This window comes from Cuculus canorus, chromosome 11, assembly GCF_017976375.1.
Source record: "Cuculus canorus isolate bCucCan1 chromosome 11, bCucCan1.pri, whole genome shotgun sequence".
Lineage (NCBI taxonomy): Eukaryota > Metazoa > Chordata > Aves > Cuculiformes > Cuculidae > Cuculus > Cuculus canorus.
The window spans coordinates 3,456,797-3,475,327 of record NC_071411.1 but is presented as its reverse complement, the minus strand read 5'-3'; the positions used below and the strand labels follow the sequence as shown (position 1 = coordinate 3,475,327).

Genomic DNA, 18,531 nt, shown 5'->3' with positions numbered 1-18,531 from the left:
AAATGCGGTAGAACCAGCATCCTTAGCAGACTTCAATCCTACTCCTCACAGGGCTGTTAGTGGCGACTTGGGAACACTGCTTATGCAAAATCCTGTTTCCATTTGTCATGGACACGGCTTGTGGGTAAGGAGAATGAAGACTGGCCAGGGAGGCCAGGTGAGGTTCAACAGCAGTCTCTACCTGAGCTGGGAGATCCACTCAAAATCATTCATGCTTGTCACGTTCTCCTCAATCAGCTTTGCTGCAACATCCTTGGCATGAACCTCAATCACAATAAGAGCTGACAACACCGCTCGCTGTGTCTTAGACAATTTGCCACGGACCAGGGCAACCAAATCGCTCAGCTAGGTAAGGAAAAGAAAGTACACTGAAGTAACCCATATCCCAAAGACCCAGCCTATACCATCACAATGCAATCAAAACCATGGCATGCTAAATCCAGGTCAGACATGTGAATGACTGTTCAGAAAGCAAATACTGCTCAGGGCTGGCTCAGAGCTGACTTTTGCCTACACTATTACCACGTTCAGGTGAAAGGAAAGAGTCAGGGCCACCATGAGCCCCAGAGCTGAGGACACTGTATCTCTCAGGTATTAGGTGTGATTAGATGCACAGAACAGGTATGAAGGATGCTGCTTCACTTTTATTTCTACTGTCCATCACTTCATTCTCTCCTACCTTTGATTTCTTGGGTGACTCTGGAGAAGTTAACTTTCATCATCTTTCAGTCTTCAGGTAATGATCCTATTATTAGTCCTGTACATTATTTGAGGTTTACGATGACAAATATCCTAATGATTCAGATGATAAGAACCTGGGTTTTAACCTGTTTTTGAGCTGTGTCTCTGTTTCTCCTACAGTATTGTCCTGCTTGTATTTATAAGTTATCTAAGGTCTGCTGATTGAAAAATCTCCACCTGGCAAAATCCCACCATAGATTCATTTTCATACCTGAGCACTCAGCTGAGGGAAAAGCTTGCTGGACAAATCTCCAGCTTCCAGAGCTTCAGACACTTCCTTTGTCCAGAAAATCTGGCAGCCAGCAATGACCACTTGGCCAGGCCACTGCAGGACCCATGTAGCACGTGGAGTCTTAAAAAGAAAAGATGGTAAGACAATGATTTATTTCTTTTTAATTTCAATGCCCTTCTGCTCCGAGATGAATCTGTGAGACCCTGTTGGCCTGTTCTAACCTTCCTAGTTGCACATTTTCATCCTGAGTAGAAAACAGTAACAGAAATATGTGAGGCCTTCTGGTTTTTTTTTCAGCCTTTCTTCCTCCCTAGACCCAAACAAGTAAAAACCTAGATTTTTATACTTTTTTTTTTAATAAATATAACTTTTACGCAGAAACCAGAGCCAAGATGCATTCCCTGATGCACTGACTGTAACCAACAGTTCACAGTGCTTTGGTTGCCTTTATCACCATGCTGTGTGAGCCATGAGAGCTGAAGAAGACAAAGGAGGGTAGATCCTTATAAAGGGGAAGTTTCCCAGAGAGAGGAATAGAAATGTATTCACACAGTGTTGTTCTCTGATATTCAGAAGTGTTCTGTGGCTGTTAAGTGAGTTTGGAGGGTTTGCATTCTTCTGGACCTTTAGCTATTTCCCCAACTGCGCACTCTGCGCTTGACCCCCACACAGTCGGATTAAAGGTTGTGTTTTAAAACTAATAGAACATCACAAATTCATCAGCCTCTTCACTGGTGACCCCTATGGCAAGCCTGGAACCAAAACATCAGAGACCTGCCAGTCCGCAATAAACCTCTTACCTCTGGATAAACACGAACTGATCTTTCTATATTGTCCCGTACACTGGCCTTCATGGATTTCTCAACTTCTAGCAGCCAATCCTCCACATTTTCAGTGGGATAGATGGGAACAAAGAGCTTCACCTCTTCTCCTTCAGCAGAGTACATGTGCGTGATCTGTAGGTCCTCCTGGAACTGCAGCTAATGGAAGAAGTGCAACAGGAGATGTGAATGGAGGATTTATTTTCTATCCCTTGCTTCCTGCCTCAGGGGAGAGCCAGGCTGCAGTGGTTTATGATCATTACAAATCTGGTGCCAAATTTAGTTGTCAATAATGATAATAAAGCCTGCAAAAGACATGCAAAACAACCTCTCCAAAAAATGGAGGATGATGGCATGAAAACAAGAGATTCACATCATTGGTTTAACTTGAGTAAAGCAAATGAAATTATAGGCAGGATGAACATTTCTCATTGCCTGTCTAGGATTCAAACCCACGATTCCTGTTCAATTCCGTAGACTCAATTTCCCATGAAGTTAGAGTGCCTGATTTTAAGAGTAAAATTTTAACAACTTCTTCAGTGCCTCAGCATATCACTGCAAGTCCCCTTATTTATTCCAATGGTTTTGCACCAGGTTTCTAGCTCAATTTCCTTTCTATTTTCCCACATTAACGACTGGGAGATTGGTTTTAGTGTCTGAGTATTGCGATGGTGTACGCTGTGACCAGTCATGGAGCCTGAAGTTTATCAGGAATAATAAAGAGAAAATAGCCAAGTTAACCTCAGATCCTAAGTAGGGATGAAGGCAGAAACTTAATTCAGTTCAGGCTTGTTCACTCCTTGCCCCTCCTGAGGCAGTCAGCAAGAGCAGGATTGCATCCTAACCAGGTGCCTGTATACAATGCCAGACAGGCAACTCTGAGCTATTTCTCTTGGCCTTCATGGTGAGACGGACAGACATCTCCAGAGGGAGGTGTCTAAGTGAATTTCCATAAGTTGCCCTTTGCAGATGTCTATTTTCTCCTCATTGTCTAAAAAGCAATTGAGGGTGCCCAGTTCATAGGCAGATGCCTGGCTTTGAAATGACATTGTTTAAATCCCCCTCCAGGGCAGGCAGCACCTTGCAATGCCTACACACAGTTACAGGTTCCCAGGAGATACATGTGAACGTTCCTCATCTCAGCACACCCCCAAGTTCCCATGACGCCAGCATCCAAAGGTGGGCCAAGCCACCAGGGGGCTTGCTTTGCCTACCCGTGCAATGTTCTCGAAGCATTTGCGGAGGTGAGGTTGTACAGCAGTGGGGTCTTTTGTCTGAGACAGTATTTCCAGCAGCTCATCATCTGATAGGAAGTAGAACCTAAAAAGACAGAGTGAGGAGAGGTGTTCTTCACTGTAGCATCAGGGGCTAGTCCTGGCAAGATGAGGAACAAGCCTGTTGCTAGAGACACCATTCCTGACTGCTCACTAATCTCGCTGTATAAGAGAAGGAGTTACACAAAGGTTTTCATTTAACCCCATCCTTTCTAGACAAATCAGAAGGTACAGATACGCAATGATGCTACCAGGCTGCCGTTAACTCACAACACTTGCGTCTGCCTGCTTTCTCCCCATCAGATGGCAGCATTGAAAGGCGCAGCCTTGCTTATGTTTGCAGTCTCATGACAATATTCTAAGCTGAGATTGTTTTGCTTTTTCTTGGCAGAGTGAACTGGACTGAGCCTCTCCTTTTGTAATTTCTGAATCAAGGAGTGTGATCCAGCCCACTGAAATTTGGGGTTACCTGGGAAAAGCTCTTCTCTTGGTTTCCAGGTATTCACTCAGCCCCTTCTGCACAAGTTCGAGCAGTTTGTTACATTTTCTCAGGTTCTCTAGTAGCGTAGGATCAGGGCACAAAGAAATCACCTACAAACAGAAAAGAGAACAGAGGAAGCATCAGTATTCTGAGCATGTGGGAGCTAAAGCAGCGGAGATAATTGGGTTGCCCAGTGATATTACTGATAGGATTTAAATGACTCATTCACAGGAGTACTTTCACAGAGATCTGTAAAAGGAGAGGTGTGAGCTTTGTGGGCAAGGAGGGGAAACAGGGCTTAGGGATGTGACAGCCGCATTTCTGGGCTCCCCTTAATACCAACATTTGTAATATGGAATTCAAATGGTGCTAGAGTCCTGCGAAGTGGAGACTGGAGAACAGAAGAGCAGAGCACTGCTACCAGGACACAGAAACAGGTAAATGGCACCAGAAGAACCAAACAATGGCTCTAAATAATTTTAAAGAGACAGTCTTGAGGAGGAAATCAAAGGAGTTACTTTACAGGTTAGGGTTATAAGCAGGGCTGGTTTCAAGAGCTATAGGAGGTAAGGAGTCTGCGTGCTGAGGATAACGTATCTGGTTGTGTGGAAAGCTTGGTGCAAGGTATTGTGGGGAACTACTCTATTTGGACACCAGAGCCAAAGGCTGTGTTCCAAGAGAAGGAAACTAGCACACCAACCTGGGCAAAGTTGCATGGTTTATATGTTGCTGCTTATGCCCACACCGTTACAAAAGCAACAAGTCAAAGGCTGTCCTTCTGTGAAGACAGCTCCAAGGAATTTGGGATACCTGCACCAGCTTTCATCAAGGCACACACCTCAGGGTTTTCATTAGCGTTTTTCATGATGTTCCTCCACTCGGTATCCATGGCCTGGTAGTGTTGGCTTTCCAATGGGAGCTGTCTTTTGATGTCCTCTGATCTAAAGATGGGCTCCAAGTAGAGCCAAGAACGTTGGCAGTTCAGCCATTCCTCTAGGACATCCTAGTGGGAAGGAAGAAGGGCGTATCAGGACACCAGATTACAAATCTGTTTGACAAAACCATTCAAACTGTGCTGTAGGATGGGTTTAAAAAAAAAGAAAAGAAAAAGAAAAAAGAGGTGATGCTGACTTTCCACCATTCTGAAATCCACCTGCAGCACCAGGAGCTGGAAGCTCATTCACAAATAATTAACAGTGAAATAAAATAATCATCCCCTTTGAAAACCATTATCAGCAGGCATTGGAACCAACACCCACTGATTTAATGTAGGTAGTTTAGATCTACAGGTAAGCCAATACTACAGCTCAAAGGGACTTTGTGGTGCTAGGTCAAATTTCCACAGCTAGCATTCCTCTACTTTACAGAAGACAGAAGTGAGCACACAGTAAGACGGGGATTTTATTTTGTGAAAAGAGCTTTTTATGGGAAGAAGAATGACAAATAAAATATGCCACGCTCTGCAATTTTTGTCACATCTTTTCTGCTGCCCGATACACCTCAGTCTGAGCATTGCCTACAGAATGATCCAAGAAAACATTTTTGAATTAAGAGAAAGAATGAAAAGCTAAAGACTTAAATTAGGCATCAGACGGGAAACTCTGCTTGTCAGGCATTCAAAGGAGCAAGAATTAGGTTGGAAGAACATCCTCCTCTTCCATTTTCAGGTACGGGAGACTGGAAGGTATAAGGAACCTGCCCAACATTGCAAAGCAGCTCAGGTATTGACTGCCTCAGTCACATGCACTATCTACTGTTCCTGAATGCAGGCAGCCACTCGATCTAGCAAGAGATGGGTTTTCCAATAACACAGGCAATGGTGCCCAGCATGCTCCATCGGCTAACCCTGATAAGCCATTTCCCAGAGGGGATTCACGGGCCTTCAGCGACAGGCAAACCAAAAGAAGGGCTAGGAAAGGCAGGGTGAAAACACAGACAACATCACAGCCAAAACTACACAGTAAATAACTGAATTGTCCCATGTCACCCACTGCCTTAGGGCATAGAGTAACATTTCTATGTCCTCATAAGACAAAGCCAGCACTCTGACAGCCTGTGGCCAAGCACCAGATGGTAAGCACCAATAAAAAGAATAAGGTATTTATGAATAACAGATAACAATGCTGCCATGCATCAAATATCAGAATTTACAGAGAGGTCCCCCTCCAGATAAGTGTATTGGAATTTTTCTCCTGCAGCAAAACACTGTTCTGCTAGCCGAGTCCTGCTAGCTACTGAGCATTCAGGCTCTGGTCTGATGAAGAAGTGCTGGCATGGTCTGCCAGATCCTGCTCTAAACAGCAGCCTTCCACGTGCTTTCCTACACTGAGGTGTGAACGATTAGCAAGGATTTCACAGGTCCTGCAAGAATCTGTAAGGTTCACTTAGTATACTATGATTTGAGATGCCAGGAGGAGAGAGTAGCAATGGGAGTGTCCTGCCCCCACCAAAGACCGTTGCAATAGGAAGCAAACCAGCTGGAATTTATTGCACTGCTGTTTGCAGAATAAGGCCCCGAGTTTAGCCTCACTTTGGCTAGAGTCAGAGGGCTTTGACAGGTCCTCTTCCTCCCTGCAGATTGATATTCTCGTGATAGCTGTCCTCTCAGTTCCCTCGCACAGTGTCCATGTTTGAGCATGCAGTGCAGCTCAGCTGCCTGCCTTCACCACATGTGTGTGGGTAAGAGACTGATACCTGTGTCATCTTCAGCTTATTTTCCCACGTATTCATCCTTTCCTCAAAATGCTTCTTGAATGGAGAGAAGGACATGCTCTGAACCATGCCAATGTGATCATCTAGGAGCTGAGAAGCTTCATCGGTGCTTTTCAGAATAAAGGTACCTGTGTCTTTGTAAAGCATCACAGTAAATAAAACAGAGTTCCATTCACTCTCCATCTTGTTTAGTGCCTGAAACGGAGAGACAAGCAATTTAATTTTCAGATACAACCTGTGCAATGGTTATCCCAGCTTCCACAACTCTCTTAATGCCTCCCGCTAGCGAGTGATAGATTTTTTGCTCTGAGATTCCACTGGAAGCTGCAGGTGTGCGTGACACACTCAGTAACTCAGTGTTTCCTCTGCACTGCCCATGGATTCAACACCTCAACGCTGTCCTAAAAGTAAAACCTTGAGGGGAAAAAAAGGGCAATTTCCTCTCCAGGCCCATTTGCACCACTAGATGCACAGAGGCTGCTAGCAAAGTGCCTATTAAAGGCTATGGTTAACGATGGCTTTGTGAAAGGCATAGCTGTCTATCGGGAACTCATCTGAGGTTTCACAGAACGCAAGCTGCCAGAAGGTAATGACTTTCAATCAACACCACCTTAGGTCACATCCAAACTGGTGAACTGAAGCTGAAAGACTATCTAACCTATGAATCTCCAGAGCCAGCAAGTCTTCCCTGCATGTTTACCGTGTTAAAAGATCTGCCACCTCCATTTCCAGTCACAGCTGATCTCCCTGACATAATGTTTGAATGGCAGAATGCAGACAATCAATTTTTTTAAACTTAAACAATTACTAACCTCACATTGAGGTGTGCGACCCAACCAGTGGATCAGTGTAACCACCAGACAGTGCTATTACGCTACAACTGTAAATTTGACACAAGGTGAAACGACTTCTAGTGTGTGAACACAGTTGCGTGAACACATTGATTCTCTAAGAGCAGCAGCCTTCTTACTTGTGCTGCACAATGTGTCTAACACTCTGGGACAAAAGGAACACGACCCAAAGAAATGACTGCCCACTCAACAGAAAAACATTTGAAAAGCAACCAAAGACACAGCAAGTCCCTCTCTCCTCACATTCTCAATGGTGTACTCCTTGCCAGCTATCTCAGCTACTTTGGTAATGCTCTCGATATGGTCCAGTAGCTTCATGTCCAAGCAGAAACCAAGTGTCAGATTGGGTCCTAGCTTGATATCGATGTTAATATCTTTCGACAGCATCTCCCAGTGCCGGCTTCTCATGCCAGGATTGTGCAGCCCTTGAATTAAGGGGATGTACGGTCTGAATTCTTCAATCTTGTCTCGAAACTCCATTGCCACACTCTGGCAGGCTTTCAGGGAGAGAAACAAAAGAACATCAGCAACAACAGCATATGAGGAATTTGCCTTAAGGAATTGTCTACAAGTTATATACAGCTTGATGTGCTTATGGACACATGGTACAGGGCAGGTAAGCAGCAGGAGAGAGCAGTGGAAAACGCAGGTTGAAGTAATGAGGACACAAAGGCTCTCTCTATGTGGCTACTAAGCAAGGATGCAAGCCCATTCTCAGAAGCAGAACTGCCAGTTAGTCACAAGTCTGTTACAAAAGTCCACAGTGAACGTGAGTGTGCCTTAGCCTAGAGCTCACTGGAAGACGAGAAGCAGACAAATTTAATTCCTTAATATGGTCCCAGGCATGATGAAGCCCCATCTGCCAACAGATATTTTAGAAGATACAGTCATCGTTCCACAATCTTCGCTTTCTTAACAAGATTGGACTGCGAGTTATCTCACACCTCAGGTCAGGCCAATCTAAACAGAAGATGGACACTATACACAGGAATTAGAGGTAGGCTAGGATCACAACCAGCTGTGGAAGTGGAAACCACGCAGGAGAGTCTGTGCCAGCCTATGGCCACACTAGAGCCAAAGGTACTTCTGCCTTATAGGAAGGACAAAGGCAAGGAAAGGGCTTTTGCTCTCCAAGGGCATCCTGGAAGCCAATGTCTCCACACTGTTCACATCCTGCCTTTTTCAGCTTGTGCTATTATACGCATAGGCAAAGAACAAGGGACTTGCTTCCTTTCCAAAATCTGGAAACAGCATGTGCCTCCCTTTATTGCACCCTGAGTGCTCGCACTGCACACTCACAGCAAGGATGTGACCACACTCCCTCCTGGGTGCTCTGCAAAGACAAGGCAGACTCAAGGATGAAACATATATTTTACCACATGCTAGGGAATATTGCAATGAATATGAGCAGGTATTCTTAGTATTTCTGTTTACCATAATGATTCATAGTTACTCATGCATCCACTCATCACCTCCTCCATTGGGACTGATTCATGGCATTGTTTAAGAGCAAGTTCAAGTTAAAAAGGATGAATCAAAAATCTCCCACTGCAAAATATATTTCAATCTAAGCCATCTGGCAGAAGATTTTAGAATTATCTCTAAAGAATGACCAAAGCACCTCTGAGAATCGTGGAATGGGAAGTTAAGCTACAATTGAAGCCTCAATTCCAGCTTTACTAGGAGCCATGATTAAAAGACCTTCACACGAATTGCAAGGGCTGAATGTGATCATCTGAACTTCTCACACATTCAGGCAGGAAAGAAAACAGTTATTACATTCGCACAGGTAATTTCCAGATTCCACAATTTCATTTGATTCCTAATGAAACCAAGATATCTTCTGGCTTTCCATTAAATTAATCGGCTGATAGAAAAAATAAGATTGGCCAAGAAAACAGCACCTAGAAGATGCAGATTCAAGTTCCTCTGCTGTCTGACTTGCGTAAGGGCTTAAACCCACATGTCTAGCCTCTGGGCTACCTAGTAATTTGCTATGACTAGTCTGGGTTATTGTACTTTAGATAAATGAGTAAATATTAACTGCAAGATAAGCGGGCAGCTTTTATCTCGGTATTGTCTTGGGAATTAGATATAAAAGGGATTTGCAGCCTAGTTGTTTCCATGCCAAACTGGTACTCCAAGCAGCAAACTAACATCTAGATGTGAATCATCATAGACCCAGACAAAATAAAGTGGAAAATGACTTTGCTAGCATTTTCTCAGCTGGCTCCAATACACATAACACATCCATGCGACACCTTGACAATCCCTGTACACGGCACTCTGTGACACACCTCACACCAAAATGCTGATATGCACTGATTTCCTTTCCCCAGGCTGTATACCTACCTGGTGAATCCTTGAACTGCTTCACGCATCTCTGCATTGTCTTAAAGGAGTCATTGACATTCTTTTCTAGCTGCTCAGTGTCGATTTCCGCAAGAGGACCATCTATCCAACTGTTATACCACTGCGTCCAGTCTGACACTGAAGTCCAGAGATCGAAGTACGGCTGGAACTCCTTAACCATCCTGGATAGCTTGTTGTACTTTGGACAGAGAGAAAAAGCAAGCATAAACATCAAGCGTGTTCTCCTCTGGATGTCAGCTTGTGTGTCAAAAGGCAAAAAAAGCACAATTCCTATTTTGAATTTCAAGCAAGCAATGAGAAAACATGTACTTCAAAAGGATGTATCAGACTGCCTCTCCTGAGACCACATTGTAGATTCCAAGGGAGAAGAGCTGGGCTTTACACATCCAGGCCAAAACGCATCCAGTGGAGCTGTGCCTGCACCATGTGTCTGGCATGGAAAGCACTCTCTCCACGCGCCTCTACAAAAGCTCTGCTGCAGAATGAGGAGATTTGGATGGGCAGGCCACACACAATCAGTGAAAGCACACACTGCACATCTTACTGACACCGTAGACTAAGAGGTAGGAAAGGAGTACATGAACTCCACTTCTAATCTGTGGCCTGACTGGGCTGGATGTGGATGACAACTACAGGCAAAACCACTGTTTGCAACTACAGAAACTGTTGCCTTAGGAGAACAGGCTACACCAAGCCCAACTAGCTGCCTGCACGCCACTATGCAACCGCTCTCATTAGCATCTATGTAACTGCAGTAGCAGCCTTAGAGAAACTGATGCATCTTAACTGCTGCTTCAAGACCTTCCCCACCCAATTCTTCCTCAGTAACATCACTCAGACCTGAAGTTTCTCACAGAAGTGGCAATATCAGGTCCACAAACAGTCTTCCACGTTCACCTGGGATCAGCTTTCCTGCTCACAGGGGAGTGATGGAGCAGTGTGGTCACTCTACAGGACCACAGAGCAGTTAATCAGATGAAGAAAGAACATGAAGGATTCCTTCCTAAGGAACTGTATCTCATTATTTACTTTACCTACCACCTAGAAGGCCGAACAAAGATTAGGGTCCTGTAAGTACAGGACCTGACACTTACATTAGTGACTTTCATCCCAAAGATTCTTTCCCTGTTGTTGTAGAGAACTGCCAGATTCTGAAGCTCCTTCAGCTGCTTCTTGACCTCCCTTGTTTTGTTAGCCAATTCTTGAGCTTGGCTAACGTCTACCTGGATGGAAAATCCACCTATAGTCAACTGGGAGAGAAAGGGAAGGCATGAGGTGTGGCTCTGAAAACGATTGATGCCTCTGGATATCTCTGCTTCCTGATGTGTTCTTTGTTACATTCAAAGGTAACATTTTTACGCTTACAATTTTACCTCCCCTAATCCAATTCCACTTTTGTTTAGACCACAACAAAAATGGTAAGGAGAAGCATTAACCACTGGTCAGGTGGACACAAATGTAAATGTGATGACCAGCTGCTTTTCACCTTTGTGACCACAGTCAGTCCTTGAGGAACAGGAGCAAAGAGTCTGTGCCCAAACTTCCTGGTACAGAATTAATACTGTCATTAATTATGGAATCGGTGAAGAGAAAATAATAGCTCTACTATTTTTATATAATATAGCTCTACTATAATTTTTGTCTTTCACACAAAAATTAAACTCTTGATGAAAAGTCCAACTTCCAAGAAAAAAAGCGGGGTGAAGGTGTGATAATTTTTGGTCCAACGATACACTGATCTAAAATCTCATCTGACCAAAATCTCATCTGACAGTTTCCCACCTGGCTGACCACAAAACCTTCAAGGTCCCCTTCTCTGGACTGAGTTTTATTGTCAGTGGCTTAATACCTGCATCTCTTCCAGTTTGTCTTGAAAGCCATGCTGATCTACGACCTGGATTTTGCGAAATTTGTCTTCATCCTCCAGGTGCTGGAGGCAAACAGACTCAGTTTGCATACTTATTTTCTGAGGCCAGAAACTTGCAGCCCACCTGCACTCACATGATTGAACAAAACAAGCCAAAAAAAAAAAAAGAGAAAAAGTGGAATGAGAGAAAGAAGCTTTTTGAGCATATGTTTGAAATGCTCAAAATAACAGAATGAGAAAGCCAACTCCTACCAAAAAAGGAAGCTTTACAACAACAGAAACACATGTGGTTTCAACAAAACACTTTTTTCCAGCTTGTCTTGTTGATATGCAGTCCTTGTGACTAGGCTATTCAATTGGAGAAGGCTGGGGAAAAGTGGAGGGCCTTTTCAAAAGGAACAAATCCAGTATGTTGCTGAAAAGCGAGGAGACAGCAAAATAACGGTTGGCATCCAGAGGGAATGTCTATCTTTGAATGTATTCACAAGGAATTGAAAAAAAAAAATGGGGTCAGAGTCTTGGCTTGTGGCTTTTCAGAGCTACTGAAAAAGCCAGACTCCTGCTAAGCAGGGCAGTGAGGGGCCAGGGTAACCCAGATCCAGTGGAGCCCTGGATAGCAAGGCTTCTGCAGGGCACCCTGTGGAGTCTGATACAGATAAAGGAGGGGCTGCACAAAGTGGCTGCTCACGCCAGGCAGGTTTCTTGGCTCTTGCTCAGCCGTGGCCCACCCATTACTCCATTTGGACTCGTTAGCTTGTGTGCAATGCCAGATGCAAGCCTTGCAGCATTACGCTCGAGGTCACCTCCCTCTGAGAGCCTGGGGATGCAGCAGTCTCCTACTAGTGCTGCGCGTGCCAGATCTGGCCAGTGGCACAGCCACATCTGTGCTAAGTCTTCCTAGAGCTGAGCTGCTTTCCTGCAGCTCCTCCGGGTTTTTTGCACCATGTGTCCCATGTTTCTAGCTTCAGGAGCACTTTGCAGAGACTCAGTCTGGTTGCAGACACTGGACCAAGCCCATGTCATAAAAGACATGCTTCTAGGGCTGAGCTGACTTTAGAAGCTGTGTACCTGTGTTTGTGAGCTGACGCTGCTACTGAAGCATAGTAAGGCCCCAATCTGAATAACATTGCCAAAGATAAGATGAAGAGGAGACTGCATGGAAAAGAAATGCAGGAACAATAAATAACTCAGGGTTCATGTTCCTTCCTAGCGCCAAGCATACCCCAGTGGCATTCCTACCCTGGAAGTTTTCATTAAGTTTCACACACAGACAAAACCATGCACTTTGAGACCTTGCAAATGCCTCAAAAAAAAAAAAAAAAAAAAAAAAAAAAGGAAAAAACCCAAGAGAAAGGAACCTTAATGTGTTAAACAGGCTAAAGCTACCAGTTTGCCTTGCCCCAGGCCAGAAAGCAGCATGAAGCCATGCTTCTTCCCTACAAACTTCATTTCATGAAGTCAGTGCTCATATCCTGACAGGCACTTAAAGGTTCTGCTGGAACCCTTGATAGACACATAACCCCTGAAGCACTGAGAATGGTAATTGCTGCTAAGAGTCCCACTTTGACAGTGGGAGAAATGCCTTGTGCTCACTTGTCATTGAAATCTTCTTCGGTGAGATTGTAGAGGAATTCCTCCATGACCTCGTAATCTTCCATGACTTCACGAATCAGTTCCTGCATAGGGTGAGAGAAAGAGACAAAAAATAGACACCTTTAGACTGTACCGATTCCAGCTCTCTGGTGTATTCCTCATTTTCATCAGGTTCCTTTGAAGGGCGTTAGTCACACAAACTTAATGTGATGTAGGCTGCTTCTCTGCTTCATGGACAGTGGGAACGGACTTACAACCCCTTGTTCTGCAAATGATCACATCATTATCATCCTCTGTTCTATGGGAAGGAAAAGAAGTGTGACCTAGTGGATAAAACGCTAGACAGAAAATTGAGTGTTTTAGGATATCCCCCAGGTTCCTTCCTTGGCATGAACAAGTCAGCTTATAGTTTGATGTCTTTGTACCCTATTTGTTCAGCTGGGAGAAGACGACATTTCAAACAACTCTGAAATAACTCAGCATTAGTATGCCCTGTTAGAAGAGATACATTAACAGCAATATGAGCATTTGGTGGTAGAAGTATTTTCTTGAAAACAATGTTCATTTTTAGAAGACAGATATTCAGTACACAAATGCTGCATGGATTGTGAAGCAAACAAGTCTTTCGGGAAAGATTTTTAACTGCTATTTTGTTTTCTATAGATCTTTAAATTCATGATATGTGTATTTAAAAATCCAAATCCTGGGCATTACAAAAGTACAAAACCAGGAATCTTATGGCACTGCATACAGAGACAGAGTTCCGCTTCTGAGACCCTGCACGTTGCACTGATGAATTTCCTCTTCCCTTCCCTTGATGCCCCTTGTCTGTAAGGAGAGCGTGCCCTACCTCCTGCACAGCCAGCTGCTCAGGGACTCCCTTCATCCACTCCCGCAGCTCAGCCAGCTCCTCAATGCAGTTTGGTTTCTCATGCATTTTGCAGCTGATGGCTTTATATGCATTACAGATCTGCAGGAGGACACAGCAGAGAAGAGACCATCAAAAAGTCGTTAATCGCTAAGTCATAAATTGCTAATGGGCAAAGTGGAAAACCTGCCACGATCCACCCACTTCCCATTCTAAAGGTGGATTGAAGTGATGAGTACAATCATGTTTTGTCTTATCCTTTCCACAGTCTTTTTCCATCCATCTCATTTGAGCTCAAATGGAACGAGACTGCCAAAAAAAGAGGAAGGGGAACTGCAGGTATACAGTTGAAATGATGACAATAACAGATTCAGACAACCCTCCGGCACATGCCGTTGTCTACATTCCAGTTATCCTCAGAGCAAGCAGAAGGAACTTCCAGTTGGCTACTAGGCAGATCCTTTCAATTAACCAACACACTTCTACAGAACGGCCAGGTCTTGAAGAATTTCATCTCAAGATGTACAGCTTTCAGGCATGTTAAGTCCATTTAATACTCGATTCGGTTGAGTTTGCTTATCTCCCCTCTACTAGTCTTTTAAATAATCACTCTGATGCAATCTTTAAAATGAACTCATTAATGTTGCCCCAGGTGCTGTCTTTTGAACATTTCACAGTGACTTCAAAAACAGAAGGACAAGACAAGACATTGACAGATAACCCATTGGACCAGGTAACTTACATTCTCCACCTGCAAATGGAGGTTTTTTGCCAGTATGTCCAACATGGAAGTGGCAAGCGCTTTGTATTTTTTGGACAGATTCTGCTTAACATTTTCTGTGCTAATATGGAAGGGACCAATGGTAATAGAACTAGGTAAAGCGTTGTCCAGATTCTCCTTTTCAGACAAGTATGTGTTTACTATATTCATCACCTCCTGGGCAGATGGACATTGCTCTTCACAGTCTCTGTAAATAAAAACAGCAACAAAAATAGGGAAACGTAGACCTTAAGATTATTTGAGCATCCAGGCTGTTTGTAGGATGCCCAGAGGTGTATGCCTAAAGGATTAAGACATTAAATAATGAGCCTATTTACTGTTATTAAAACACACATCTATTTAAACTTATATAACTTTCTGCAAGCACAGACTGAGAGGGTACCAATACCTTCTAGAACTTACTACCGCAGATATGCCTACATCAGAAGCGAGTGTTTGTATTACAGTCGAGTACATGAGTGCTAGCTATAACGGAGCACGGGAAGCTATAGCGGCAAAGGCATCCTATCTAAGTCCACTTCTTTGGGTGACCAGCCTGCACTGTATCAGTGCCTTCACCGCTACGGTTACCGATGCCAAGAAGAGGACGCCAGGCTGCCTATGCCCACCTGCACTGCAAGTACACCCATGTAGCAGTGCAGACTGGACTCCAGTTTCACAAGTATAGGAAAAGACACAGAACTGGTATGTAGCTGAGAAACATTCCTGGGGAGAAAGGGAAAGGACAGACTCAAATCTACAATCAGTTATAAAGCCCCATAGGTGTGGAATAAGAACACAAATTATTTTAGCGCAGAAAAGGAGCGGAAGGAAGAGATGAAAGAGGTAAATAAGGCAAGAGGAGAGGGAGAGACAAAATGAAAGCACTAGTATAAACAGGGCAAAATCAGGAGGCACCTTAGGAGAGGGCAGGCACTTCAGTACAGTGTGGGAATAGACAGGAATTTGTCAGATGAGATGTGTAAATCGATTAAGCTGGAATAAAGCAAGAGAAAAAGGGGTTCAGTCCCACTGTCTGGAGAAAATGTGAGACCTAAAAGAAGACCATCAAAGTAACAGAGGCTAAAGGAGAGCAGAGGTGCAAAGAGGTTTGGCAGTGAAAACAATGAGACCAAAACAAAAGAAAACATTACTTTCTACTGAATGCTATCAGCCTGAATAGATTCTGTTTGAAGGAGGTCAGAGTCAAGTATGCAAACTGGATTTTCAAACAAGATGAGTCATTTTTAGGCCCATTAATGTCTCCAATTACACTTAGAAACATGACAGGAATGTGACTGCTGTCAGAGGCAGAAAGATATTCTCACTGCCACCACTGATGTCCTCTAAAAGCACGGAGCATCGACCATGGCTGAAGGCTGCCTCTGATGGATGCCTGATCTCACATTTGAGGCACAACATGCACATCTGTGGTCTCAGAACAGGTCCTGCATTCTCACACACATCCACACCACAGCTTCTGAAAAAGCTTGCCATTTGGGTTAGAGGTGCCTCTGTTACAAGCCACTTACCTTAGGAAGTATTGGATGTCATTGTTATTTAGCTCTAAGAACTTCTCATATCTCTTGGCATAGGCTTGCAGAGGGATCTGTGCCTTTTGAATGGCAGACCTCACGGTCTCACGTAGTTCTTCCACCTCTGGTTCGTGCAAGCCCACAGAGTCCAGCAAGGGTGTGTCTGTGATAAGCAAGTTCTCCAATACATACTGGAAGAGAAAGGAGAGAGGTCTTCCAGGACTAGAAGAGCTAGCCGTGCCTCCCAAGGAGAGAGGCGAGACGATCACTAGTGGCACCTTTGGGAAGTTATCCTTCTACATTGTGTCAGGAATTGTTTTATCGGTTTTACATTGCCTCCCCACAGAAGGGGGATCAAGGGAGACAGATCTTTCACAGTAAGTGGCAGAAGGATGCCTATGCAGAAAAGCCCTGCACCAGACTGACAGCACTGGAAAAGGTGCTATTTCCTTTATGCGCCTGCTTTTACCAGCTGCCAGGCACTTAGGACAACCAGGTTACTTAGGACATACCTCTACAGACTGTGCAGCGCCAAATGAGAGGTAACAACCACATAAAATAGCTACAGAGCTGGGGAACTTGAAGAAATCCTGTTAGAATAGAACTGTATTAATACAGTGCTGTGCCTAAATTAATTTAGCTGGATTCCCAACTCCCTACTTCTGCAGCTCTCCCTCAGCACAAGCTCAGGGGTGTCTATGCAATGCACTCAGGAGACTTGCACAACTACATCGCTGTTGATGCAGAAGAGTTCACCTTCTCCAGCTGTGGGACAGTGTGAGTCACCAGGATTCCCTTGTCGAACAGAGAAACGAGGGACTTCTCAAAGCTCTCCACAGGGGGGCTGAAGTGAACACCATCGCTGTCCAGCACAAGGTCTGTTACAAAGAGTGGATTCCTTTGAGGCCTGCAGTGGGAAGAGATAAGGAAGAACAGGGACGTTTTTTGAGACAATAGTACACAACTATATGGCTCTGGTGGTGATATTAAAACGCTTACTGGACAGGAAAGGAAAGCAGAGAAGAGGAGGACTGTCTCATGTAGATGAAGACATGAAACGTTACATTCTGAAGTTACTTGTGAAGACACTGAGAACTCTTGTCTATGAAAGGTGAAGGAACATTACACACCAGGATCCCTAAAAGCCATAACCTTGTGTTGAGAATTGGAGCTGCTTTACAGAAAAGCAGATGCTTTTCAAACCAGCTATTGAGCATCTCCAATGTAGTCTTAAAAGGTACCTTCCAGAAGTTATATTCAGTATCTTCCAGTCCTGTATGTTACCAGCATGGCTCAGGATCAGCTGAAGTCAGTGTCAAGGCTTCCACCGATTCCAAGGAAAAAGGCCTCATGCGAGTGACAGGGGTTTTTATCCCCTGTTTTCTAAACCTTCTTTTTTTTAATACCATGAAGGACAGAAATCCCCAAATCAATATCCAATAGAAAAAAATTGTAGGCACTGTGACGACCCAAATTTGGTATTTAAAGAATACCCAGGCAAGATGCTACTCCCGAGGTTTAATTCAAGAACAGAATTAAGCAGCCATGCATCCTGGCGTTCTTCTCCCTGACCTCCAGAGAAAAGCTGGTAGTAATCATTTGCTCCGTCGAGAATGCTGGAAGTAGCTCATTGTTAGAACAGCATGTCAAAGTCACAGACCTTGGTTCTGATGGGCTGCCTCATGTCACTAACGGCAACGTGAAATCCATACTAAGAGAGCAGCCAGCTCTGTGTCATTCTTCTAGGCTCAAGCAAACACGTCAGCTGGAGGACTAGGAGAAACAGCTCAGCCTGAAGTGTTCATACAGTGTAAAGCTTGCTTGCAAGAACAGTAGCTAGAAAGACAATGGCACTACACTTTTCCACTTCTGCACTTTTCCACCCATCACTCTCTTTCTTACCTGTATGGACTATTGATGAGGTCATCTCCCCATTCCATGTCCTCTGAGCAATTCAGGATACCATGGCAAGCATCCAGCAAAAGCTGGGTGAAGCTAATCAGTGACTTCTGGACCAGACAGCGCAGAGAGTTCTGAAGAATGAATCTGATGCGCTTCATCAGCTTACACAGCTTGGACATCTGGTAGGCATCCCAGTCCCTCTCCTCCAGGTTGTACCAGTCTTTGCCTGCATCTCTCAGGCTGCTCTCTACTGCAGCCTTTAGATTGCTGATCCAAGTATTCTTGAGAAACACCTGAACCTAGCGCAAAGAAACAAAGCAAGCTGTGTAATCCTCCAAGGGTGGACAGGAAAGCAGCACAGCAAGGTTAGCTGCTAGCTGGGACTGCTGAACTTTTCTCTGCTGTGAAAGGTAACTGTTCTCTTAGAGCTGCGGCAGCTAAACAGTAGCTCTCAAATTCATGCACACACACGCGGCATCTCAACCTGGCCATACATCTCCTTTCACTGACAAAAGACCTAC

General features: G+C 44.3%; 1 protein-coding gene across 1 annotated transcript in view; it reads right to left on the bottom strand.

The window, feature by feature from the left end:
• Positions 1–18,531, bottom strand: part of DNAH1 (dynein axonemal heavy chain 1) — a 67,586-nt gene that overhangs the window by 38,226 nt on the left and 10,829 nt on the right. The window contains exons 10-26 of the mRNA XM_054077049.1: positions 18,011–18,309; positions 16,865–17,015; positions 16,106–16,299; positions 14,556–14,781; positions 13,796–13,915; positions 12,946–13,028; positions 11,335–11,476; positions 10,580–10,735; positions 9,465–9,663; positions 7,356–7,609; positions 6,244–6,456; positions 4,388–4,552; positions 3,538–3,659; positions 3,009–3,114; positions 1,774–1,953; positions 953–1,093; positions 182–345 (exon numbers count right to left, since the gene is read on the bottom strand). Of these exons, the coding sequence (XP_053933024.1) occupies positions 182–345; positions 953–1,093; positions 1,774–1,953; positions 3,009–3,114; positions 3,538–3,659; positions 4,388–4,552; positions 6,244–6,456; positions 7,356–7,609; positions 9,465–9,663; positions 10,580–10,735; positions 11,335–11,476; positions 12,946–13,028; positions 13,796–13,915; positions 14,556–14,781; positions 16,106–16,299; positions 16,865–17,015; positions 18,011–18,309 (2,915 nt within the window). The remainder of the gene's footprint in view (positions 1–181; positions 346–952; positions 1,094–1,773; positions 1,954–3,008; positions 3,115–3,537; positions 3,660–4,387; positions 4,553–6,243; positions 6,457–7,355; positions 7,610–9,464; positions 9,664–10,579; positions 10,736–11,334; positions 11,477–12,945; positions 13,029–13,795; positions 13,916–14,555; positions 14,782–16,105; positions 16,300–16,864; positions 17,016–18,010; positions 18,310–18,531) is intronic.